General features: G+C 53.0%; 1 protein-coding gene across 1 annotated transcript; it reads right to left on the minus strand.

The window, feature by feature from the left end:
• Window positions 1–407: 407 nt before the first annotated feature.
• gli3 (GLI family zinc finger 3) lies at window positions 408–10,136 on the minus strand (the record flags this gene model as incomplete). The annotated part of the gene is made up of 7 exons (XM_079754609.1): window positions 408–4,530; window positions 4,953–5,157; window positions 5,245–5,355; window positions 6,659–6,952; window positions 7,495–7,659; window positions 8,117–8,266; window positions 10,125–10,136. 7 exons carry the CDS (start codon window positions 10,134–10,136, stop codon window positions 2,138–2,140), a joined length of 3,330 nt encoding a protein of 1,109 aa, XP_079610735.1. The 3' UTR covers window positions 408–2,137.
• Between the last annotated feature and the right edge of the window lie 679 nt (window positions 10,137–10,815).

The raw sequence follows: 10,815 nt of genomic DNA on the forward strand, positions 1-10,815 counted from the left end.
CCAATGCTAGAAATGCCTACTTATGTAATGTATAATAATGTTTGTGGATGAGTAATTAACTTTTTCTTTTTGAATGCCTAATAATTTAAAATATCCTTGTCATAGATTAAATGTGCCGCTATGGAAGATTTATATATGAAACAGTAAACCGGCAGCTACTTCTCAAAAGAGAATTATTTGTTGGTAGTATTTGTTAAAGTTGGCCCCAATACATTTTTGCCCAGGGCATTCAAATCACCATGACCGCCCCTGCGGGACCTATATTAAGTTAACTAACAACTAATTGTCTAATTCAGCCGACATATAAGAAACAGGGCACGCAAGTTATAATTTCCTTTTATTTTTATTTTTTTATTAAAACCATACAAACATTTGTAGTCAGTTATAAAAGGTTGGAGTGAGTTTTGTGGCAGGGGCGCAGAGTCTCGTCTTATTGGCCCCCTGACCCGTCGCATCATATCCCCTGCTAAACCTACACAAAGAGTAATGTATTTACACATTTATATATATTTATAAAATAAGACAATACACATGAAAAAAAAATGATAATAAAAAAGTAAAAGAATGCTTTTCGCAAACCATGACTCTCTGATAGTCAGTAATTGCCGAATGTCGTTTATTCAGGTCTCACAAGACACTTCAAATAGTTGTTATTTTTTTGTTCTATAATTCATTGGCAACAGAAGATTGGCAGTGTTAGTTCTCTTTTTAAACAGGCAGTTATAAGGCACACACCTCAATTTTCTTCCCTCCTGTAAAAGGAATACATTTCTGCTTTAAAAAACTATAACAAAAAAATGAACAAAAAAAAAAAAGAATTGAGAAAAAGTACCAAAACATATTAAACAAATTGTACCTCATTCCTTTGATGCCCAATGCTAGCGAATCCGCTTAATACGTTTAACGTTTAACACGTTGTGCGCGGGCTGCTAGCCAATGCTAACACTGTTTTTTGCTAATGTCACTGCAACAGCGGTGCAAACGCCTTTCTTAAAGAGCTTTGGAGAAAATAATATTTCCTATACAGTAACGTCATCATATTAACCAGCAAAAGAGGCAAATACTTGTTATATGGACCACCAAAAATGTAAGTAAAACATAAATTGAAAATATAAAGAAACATAAAAGCTAGCAGTATTAGCGTAAGTAAAGCACCAAATGGGACACCGTGTAGTCAATGTGTAAAAAAAAGTATAATTTTACATTACCTCCAAAATTCAATCAAACGTCAACATTCAGTTATGTCTAACAGAATATAAAAAGGAGTTTTATACAGCGATAAGTACCTTAGCGGACTAACTAAAAACAAGCCGTTTCAATATTGACGAGAAGAATATACTTGCTGTTACGGTGATTTCTAAGACTTGGACATTTTTATTTTTTATGTGATTTATTTTTTTAGAACCGTGAATGTACTGAGATACCGTTAAACACACACCACTCATTAAGACCCGATAGAACTATAGAAGCATTACGATTCAAAGATCCGTCAAAGCAACAATACAAACGAAAGGACGATAGATGTAAATATATACCACTTATAAAAGAAACGGTGATGTAAAAAATTAGCGTCAGCTCTCCAAAAACCTAAATTTTCTCGAGGAGATTCAATGCAAATCAAAGGCTTGGTACCTGTCAGCTCAAAATTAAGAGATAAGTTGGCACATGGGCTAGTCTATGTACTTTATAAAGACGGCATTTATGTTAAACCTTGAATACATGCATTTATATCAACAGTGTGTACAGGGGAAACGAAGCACAGATCAAAGTGAGGCTCACCGTCATGTTGTTATACAAAGGGATGGGCTTCCAAAAATAGCCTTCATTCCAATAAAGGAATATAACTTTATTTACACGTACATTTGACACATCCCTTTTATTCTTTAAAATGGGGATGTTTCTTTTTAATTTTACAAAATACATCTGGCAACCACAACCACTTCCAGAGCAATACATTTGAAATAACCGACACTTTTAAGTGTTAACAATTTCATCCTCATCTTTTTTCAATTTTTTCAAAAGTTCTTCATGTACACCAGAGGTTTTCCCACCCTTTTCCAATTGACCAATGGGGAGGAGTGAGAGGTCAGGGAGATACGGTCGATAGGAGGGAATGAGGGGTAAGGGAGAGAGGCAGCTACTGCATGATGGCCAGGTACATGCTCTCCTCTGCGAGGCTGGTGAGGAGCGAGCTCATGTCTCCGATCGCCATGTTGTTGTGACCCGCGGGGGTGAGCGCGGGGCCGCCGCCGCCGCCGCCGCCGCCGCCGCCGCCGTGGAAGGTGGCGGAGGCCCGCGGCGTGGTCAGCCGTGACGACGTCCGGGACAGACCCTGGAAGATGGAGGGGCTGATGACGCCCGACACCAGGCTGCCCTGGTCGTAGCCGTCCTCCAGCATGGCTCCAAAGTCCAGGCTCACCACCTCGTCCATCTCGCCGGGGACGCCGTCGTCGCCGCCGCCGCGCACCGTGCTCGTGACCTGGTCCGACCCCGGGGACAGGATGCCCTCGCCGCTGTCTTGGTCCGCCGACGGGGACATGGGCTCCAACAGGCTCTGGTCTTGCGGCGCTCCGGGGAAGGCGGAGCTCTTCAGGCGGTCCGGCTCGAAGCAGAGGGCCTCGTCGAAGCCCTGCGACAGGTAGCCGGCGTCCGGGGCCTCCAGCTTCAGCCCGGACACCTGGTGGACCAGGGAGCAGTGGGTCCCGGCCCTCGGCTCCTTGGTGCTCCTCTCGGGGCTGAGGTACTGCTGGGCCCGGCCCAGGTTCCTGTACCCGCCGCCGGGTGCCGGCCGATGGGTCGCGGGGTCGTGGGGGGGTAGGCTGGGGGGAAGGTTGTTCATGGACGAGCGGCTCAGGAGCAGGTTGCTGCCCATCTGGCAGGAGGCACGGCTGCTGTGGCTCTGCTGGAAGGGTCCCTGGCTCTGGGCCTGCTGCCCGTAGCCCGGGGGGATCGGCCCGCTGGCGATCTGGGAGAAGTCGGGCCTGGTGCCGTAGGTCTGCGCGGGGACGCGACCACTTCCCCTCGCAGCCTGCATGCATGAGTTGGCAGTGGCGGGGGACTCCAGCTTCAGGGTGGGGTTGACCATGCAGGGGTTCTGGTAGGCCCCGGAGCCCTGCTGCTGCACCACCATGTTGCCAAACCTGCCGAAGGCGGCTGGCGGTGTGGCCGGGGGCGCGGGGGGAGCGCCGTTCCGGGGGCCCTGCCACCTCCCGCACAGCTGGGCCTGCTGCTCCTGCTTCTGGATCGGGCTCAGGGCCGAGCCGGAGCTCACCTCGTTCCACTGGATGGGCAGCCGGCTGGGGCTCTCTCTCTCGGACGCCCTCTGCCGCCGCTCCTGGGGCCCCTGATGGGGCCCGGGGTAGAACATGGGATCCACGTCCAGCGGAGCCGCCTGGGGGCCCGGGTCCCCGTGGTGGTGGGACTCCCCCTGGGCGTTGGCCCTGAGGTACTGCAGCAGATCGTCGGGCAGCATGTCCTCGTCAGCCAGCAGCAGGCCGCCTTCCCCGTCCACCTCCATGGCCAGGGCCTCCAGGGCCGAGTGCTCGGCAATGCTGGGGCCGCAGGGTGAGTGCTGGAGCCCCCGTTGGTGGTGCAGGTGGCCCTCGGGCCGCGGCCCCGGGTTCTGCGGGGCGAAGCCGTGGGCAGCGGGGTGCTGGGCCCCGCTCAGGGGAGGCAGGGGGTGGAGGGCGTTGAGGCTGTTGAAGCGCTGCACCTGGGGCAGACCCAGGACCGGGTCGGGAGCCTGGGAGCGCACCGGGTCACTGGCCCGCCTGGTGCTCTGTCCCAGCCCCTCGCCGGGGTAGAACACCCTCCTCCTGGAGCCGCCCGAGTGGCCCGAGTAGCCGTTGGCGTCGGCGTAGCCGTTGGCGTAGCCGTTGGCGCCGTCGCTGCAGCGCCGCGGTCTGACCAGCGGGGGCAGGGCGTGGCCGGCCCCTCCCCCCTCCTCCGTGCACGTCTTCAGGCTCATGCGCTCCATGTTGGGGAGCGGGGTCGGGGGCGGGCCCCCGGTGGCGGCCGCGTACCTGGCCTTCAGGTGGTAGTGCTGCGCCGGGGTGAGGCTCAGCATGCCCCGGGACCCTGCCGCTCCGCCTCCTCCTCCCACGCCTCCTCCCCCGCCGAGCCCCGCCCACATGGCGCCGCCCACGCCGCTGCCGGACATCACGCCCCCCGTCCCGCCGCCGCCCTGGCTGGCCTCGCTGGAGCGCCGCGAGGCGTCGGTGGAGATGGGGTCGTAGGAGTCGGTGGCGCTGAGGTTGTGCAGGCGGCGGTGGTGGCGGGCGGCGGCGGTGGCCACGCCCCCCTCGCTCTGGGACGCCTGGCTGGAGCGCCGGCTGGAGAAGCAGGGCGAGATGCCCGAGGAGCGCCGGCTGCCGCTCAGGTAGGCGGAGCTGGCGGCCGAACTGTTGGCGCTGTCACGGCGCTCCCGCAGCAGCTGTAGGACGGTGAGCTCCGTGGTGGGCCCGCCCCCCGGCTCCGGGCGGGGCGCCGGGGGGCGGGCCGGGACCTCCCATGGCCTGTCCAGACAGGATCCTGGGGCGGGGGGGGGAGGAAGGGGGGAGAGGGGGGAGGAGGTGGTGAGAAGAGGAGGGACAAAAGTCAGTGTTATGAAAGAGAAAATGGCCAAAGACGTTCAGGTATCAGTGTCAACAGACCCCAGAAATCCCAAATTCCAAATGAATAAAGGACTGTCTTATCTGACGTCTTTCTGCCCTAACCCTAAGCACTATTAAATAATACACAATATTACCTTAGTCAACATGAAACCCATCACCGTAGTGACCATTAGTAAACATTAGTAAACGATTACTAGACCATTAGTTAACTGTTAATTAACTTTTAGCTAATGTGAGTTAATCTTTATTACTGTCTGAACTATTTTCAATCCATGGTTAATCCTTGCACCCTTCCTGTAAAGTGCTACCGGTGATGGCGCTGGGCTGGTTTGAACTCACCCTTCCCCAGGATGTGTGGCAGCGAGGGGCCTCTAGGGGGCGGTGTGGGGGACAGGGACCCCAGCCGGGTCAGACTCCCGTTCACCTGCTTCAGCCGCTCCATCTTCAGGTGCTCCATCCAGCGCAGCGGGCGGCCCACGCCGCGCCTCGCCTGCACGCCCAGCGTCACCGTGGAAACCATGCCGTCCATGATGGCCGCCGTTCCCCTCTCCTCCTCCTCCTCCTCCTCCTCCTCCTCCCCCTCATCCTCGTCCTCGTCGTCCTCCCCCCGGCCGCCCTCCTCCTCCGCCACCGCGAGCCCCGCCCCCGGTGAGCGTCCGGCGCTCACATGAGGGTGGAGTCCACGGCTGGAGAGGGACTGCTCACCGCATGAAGACTCACCGCCAGGGCTTGGCTGAGACGCCTGAGGGAGAGGAGGCAGAAGACACCGTCAGCGGACGTCTTTGAGGGGACACTTGTACCCAGACCGACGAGCGGCCCCCGTCCCGCCGGACGCGGGGTCTTCGCTTTGAAACCCCGCGCCACCGCTCCCTCCTCTTTCTGGTTGCAGCTTGCGGGGGTTCACCACGCTGTCGATGGAAGTGCTTAAATCCAGGACGTTGAATTAACCGCGAGTCCTTGTGGTCCACCAGGACTGACTGAAGGTCAACGGTCGAATCACGTGGCCCAACGCGCGCTGCATTATGTCTCCGCCCCCTTCAACGCAAAGCTACCCCCCCGGCCGCACATGGGCCTTCCCACATTGCCTTGCCCCATGCGACGTCACCTCCAACACAAAGCGTATTGGAGGCGTTGCCAGACGCAGGGCCACATGTTTTGTGGGGGCGGCCCGTTAGGCTGCAGTGTGTTCAACGCGTCATTTGGGAGCAGGTAAGGGTTTAGTAGGAGTGTGGACATCGGGGTTCGAACCCAGAACCCGTCAGCCTGGAGTCCAACACCCTAACCACTAATCCGTTGTTATTCACCACTTACCATCATTAACAGCCAGGAATCACAATGAGAAGACATTGAAATGACAATCAATAAAAGATGATCAGAGATAGTAAATGAAAAACTGAAATGTAAAAATGAAAGTATACCAATGAGATAGGATGCCTCTGTGTTTTCAGGGAACACATAAGGCCCAGAGGCTCAGGCATCATATCTTTTGCACCACACAACAGAACACATCAACCACATGACTAATGGGGAGAGGGTGGTGCATGCAGGAGGTGACGGAGGAGGTGAAGAGGAGTTAGTGGAGGAGGTCCTATCTCACCTGATGACCCACTGTCCATAGAAAGAGGAGGAGTTAGAAGCCCAAGAGGATAGAAGAACACATTAACCTATTAGTCGAGGTCACACACACACACACTCACTCAGATACACACATACACACAAAGTATTGTTGGATCACGCACACACACACACACACACACACACACGCATAGTTAGTAGTGGAAGTATGTATAAAGGTTAGCAAAGCAATTCAGTTAAACTACTGCTCTTGGTAGTCAGGAAGTGTGTTAAAGAATAATATAGCTAATAGCTAGTATCAGCCAGGGGTTAGAGGTTAAACAAATCATACGTGTTTATTATTGTTAGCATGTTTTAAAAGTATGACGTCATCTTTCTTCCGCGTTGCCCATCCTGATGAAAGGTTGCCGGAGGGTACGTATTCAAAATGGATGCCCATGAAGTTGAACCCTAACCCTCACATCTCCTACCATGGGCTTCTCCGTCTTGATGGACTTGACCTGCAGACAGTCGTCCTGCTTTGAGGGGGCGTGTCCGTACTCCCGTTGGTCCCCGAAGCCGCCTAGCGACAGTTGGCCCGGCGACCGGCCCTGGCCGTTGCCGCCGGGGTCCCGGGAGTGTGGCGGCGGCGGGCGGGGGTAGTCGCCGCGCTGCTTCTTGGTCACGTGCGCTTCGGGCCCGTGCACGGTCTTCACGTGCTTGCGTAGCGAGCTGGGGTCCGTGTAGCGTTTGGTGCAGCCCGGGATCTTGCACACGTACGGTTTCTGACCAATCAGAGGGGAGGATTCACAGATGTCACGTTTTTAGGCAATCAGTTGCTATGGATATTTATTGCAGAAACTGTCGTTTGCGGTTCAACGGTTCTTGGAATGAACGTTAAACTCTATACAACTTTTAAAATAAGCCTATAATAATAATTTATTATAGGCTGTCTGACCTTCATATTCCGATAAGTGAGGCTACGTTCCAGGGCACACTCCATGGAGACAAGGGAAGTGTAATTGTCCCGAGTGTGGTTTGCCTAAAGCTAGCACTATCCATCATTGGTGTAATCTGCATTGGCAGGACGATGCCTGTCACATTTGGATTATTATGTTTTATCCTGATTATGTGATAAACAGCGGAGAAAAAACCCAAGCTCGATTTTTATTCGCATTTTTGTAAATTATCCCCCACCCCCCCCCCCCCCCCCAACACCAAATAATTGAACCCACAGCTTGATAGCCTCTATCTGACCAACGATACGACATCATATCCACAAGTCCCTCTCTGACCAATCCCAGAGCAGCAGCGGCGGGCTGGGTACCTCGTTGGAGTGCGTGCGGTTCTGGTGCTTGGCCCGGTCCGAGGCGTTGGAGAAGGCCTTGTTGCAGCCCTCGTGCTCGCACACGTAGGGCTTCTCCCCCGTGTGGGACCGCAGGTGGGTCTTCAGGTTCTCCAGGCGGGAGTAGGCCTTCGCACAGCCCTCGAACTGCAGGGAGAGCCGGAGACACGGGCTAGCTTAAGTCCACGTTTAGGGCCTTAAGTCCACAAGTACACTTAGGACACACGGTGCACTACTGCTGGTCACTTAGTGGGGTCCAATGGGCGGTCTCTGCGACGTGGATTGTATGGGCAGATGATGACGGTTAAACGATGTGTTCGTGGAGGATCAGGCTTCAACATGGGAGAAGAAAATGTTCAAAGTGAACACATGGGCCTCAGTGTCTGTGTGTGTGTGTGTTTGAGAGTTAATACATTGTCCTCAGGGTGTGTGTGTGTGTGTGTTTATGTTTGTGAGAGTGAATACATTGTTCTCAGGGTGTGTGTGTGTGTTTGTGTTTGTGAGAGTGAATACATTGTTCTCAGGGTGTGTGTGTGTGTGTGTGTGTTAATACATGGTCCACAGAGTGTGTGTGTGTGAGTGACGGTTGTGTGTGTGTGCTTACGGTGCACTTGTGCGGCTTCTCCCCGGTGTGTCTGCGCATGTGGACCACCAGCATGTACTGGGCCTTGAAGGGCTTCTGCTCCCGGGAACACTCGTCCCAGCGGCACACAAACTCCTTCTTCTCCCCGTGGATGTGGTCGTTGTTGATGTGCTAGAGAGAGACAAAATGGAGGCACAATGTCATTCAGAGGAACCAGCTGCTGCCGTTTTCCCGCCTTTTTTCGACATGGAAGTTATTTTCTCTCAGGGTTAGTAAACAGCCAATCAAATCCTCAGCCGATCACACCAATAAGAGAATTAAACAATCAGAACATGATAACAAAATATGGATAAATACATTTAAAAACGTTTTAAAACGTGATAAAGTACTATACATATTTTTTATATTATCTTCCTTTCATAAAACTTTGTTTGGTTCATTGAATTTGATTGATTGAATTCATTTAATGTTTGAAATGGATGTCGGAAAAAAGTTTGAAACGAATAATATAAACTGGATCTAAGGATGGTTTGAGGGGAGAGTAGCAGCTAAGAAAGGGAAAAACAGAAATGCTTCGACAGGGTACTGAGATCACATCAGGGCCTGTTTAGACGGGTTGTCATCTCTCTGCAAGTCTCTGTGCACCAAGGGGGCACGGAAACCAAACATTTTGTTTCCAATTTGTCATTCTTTTATTGATTCACTCTTCTTCCTCCTTTTTCTCCCCCACTTCACTTATTTAGTCTCATTTGTCCGACCCAACTATTTCTCCCTCTCCTTCTCCTCCTCCTCCTCCTCCTCCTCGCTGAGGAGTATCAGGCTGTCTGCCGGGGCTCAGCGGCCAAGCTGAATGGGATTTTCAAATAAAGCCCTGTCACTTCCCATCACACGGCCCCTGGCCCCTCCATGACCACCGCTGACAGTTGTGCTGCCGTGGCAACTACCAATCTCAGGCTTAGGGGGGAGGCTTCGGGGGAAGTGAGGGGGGAGAGCTTTAGAACTCCACTGGAGCATTTTATCAACTAACTCTCTCCCTGCCTCTGCCTCTCCCCCCCCCTCTCTCCCTCTGTCCCTCTCTCCCTCTCCCTCTCCCTCTCCCTCTCTCTCTCTCTCTCTCTCTCTCCCTCTCCCTCTCCCTCTCTCCCTCTCCCTCTCTCTCTCTCTCTCTCTCTCTCTCTCTCTCTCTCTCTATCTCTCTCTCTCTCTCTCTCTCTCTTCAACTCTCTCTACCTCTCGCTCTCCCCTGTCACTCTCTCTCCCATTCTGATGTTTGGACTATTGGGATGAAGGAGGGAGGAAGAGGTAAGGATGGAGGAGGTGAACGAGGGAGGAGGAGGTGAGGAGGGAGGAGGTCAGGAGGTCAAGGGAGGTGGTGGAGGTTTTAAACGGGGGGATTTAAGCCCAGCCTGAGGGGGGTTTAGGAGGAGGAGAGACAGACAGACAGAGAGAGAGGATGGCGTGCAGACGGAGGGATCCTGCGGGGATGAACCAAACATCTGACTCGTGTTCGGGGGACGACCGTGTGGTGGAGGGCCCCTGAAGAGCGGCCCCTCCAAGCGGCCCTCAGAAAGCAATCCAAAAAACTCAAAGGGCCAGACGACAATATCCTGCCCCACAGGAAGTGGTCTTATTGGGTTCCAGATCAGAGGGGGAGGAGGGTGGGTGAGGAGAGGGAAGGGTGAGTCGGGTAGAGCGAGAGGGAGAATCAACTTGCATACTGATATTTATTCGTCGGGGGGGGGGAAACACTGGCTGTCTTTGAGTGGCGACGGCCCGAGAGCGTGGACTGTACAATATGCAGAATAGACACAAATAAACGAGGGGAACGATTCGTACAGGGAGCGGGAAGAGAAGCAGGAGTGATGGTTGGTTACCCTCAGAGATTAGCCTCCACTGCTGCAATGCACTCTGGGAAATGTACCCAACGACGCCTTGGAGGGGGGTTGTGAGTCTATCTGTGTATCTGTGCACAAGGCTGCTTTCGGTAGAAACTATGTAAATGACTATTTAGTAATTTTTCTGATGGTACTTGGAGCGTCATCGCTGAGGGTCATGACGTCGTCGATAAGAAGGTAGGGTCTAGGGTATCTTGATATAGGATCCCTGTTGTATGTGTCAGACTGTGGATGTTGGGGATCGAACCCAGAACCTTCAGCTCAAAATCAAAAATGCACACAGAACAGCAAATACTATCAGTGCCTTGTGACGATTGTTCCAATTGACAATGTCAAATGCAACAATCGCCAACGTCCCTCAATCCACCAATCAGGTGGTTTTGCATCGGAGGGGGAATGAACAAGGCTGTGAACTCTGACTAAACTCGGGGGACGGCGGGGGGGCCCTCTGAAGACCTGAGGCCCCTCGATGGTTGTTAACACAGAGACCTGACCGCCTTTATCCAGCCGATACCGGCCACATCCGTCTGGCCCCCGCCGATCAATACCCAGCGATACACACACGGCGTAACAGATGATGTGCGCTAACCGCCACATGATGCACTGTAGCGACCAGAGGAAGGAGAAGAGGGGAATTAAAGACATTCATAAATCCTCAAGGGCCCGCCATTATTCTGAAGTGACATCTTTTAATTTGAAAGTGACAAAACAAGACTAATTCCATAGAAAACGGTTGGGGAGAGCAGACAACGACAATGACGACGACGACGACGGACACTATTAGTGAAGGGGGTCCCAAGATGGATGTCCGTCTCTCTCTCTCCC

The sequence above is a fragment of the Pollachius pollachius genome (assembly GCF_949987615.1).
Source record: "Pollachius pollachius genome assembly, chromosome: 17".
In the NCBI taxonomy this organism is placed as follows: domain Eukaryota; kingdom Metazoa; phylum Chordata; class Actinopteri; order Gadiformes; family Gadidae; genus Pollachius; species Pollachius pollachius.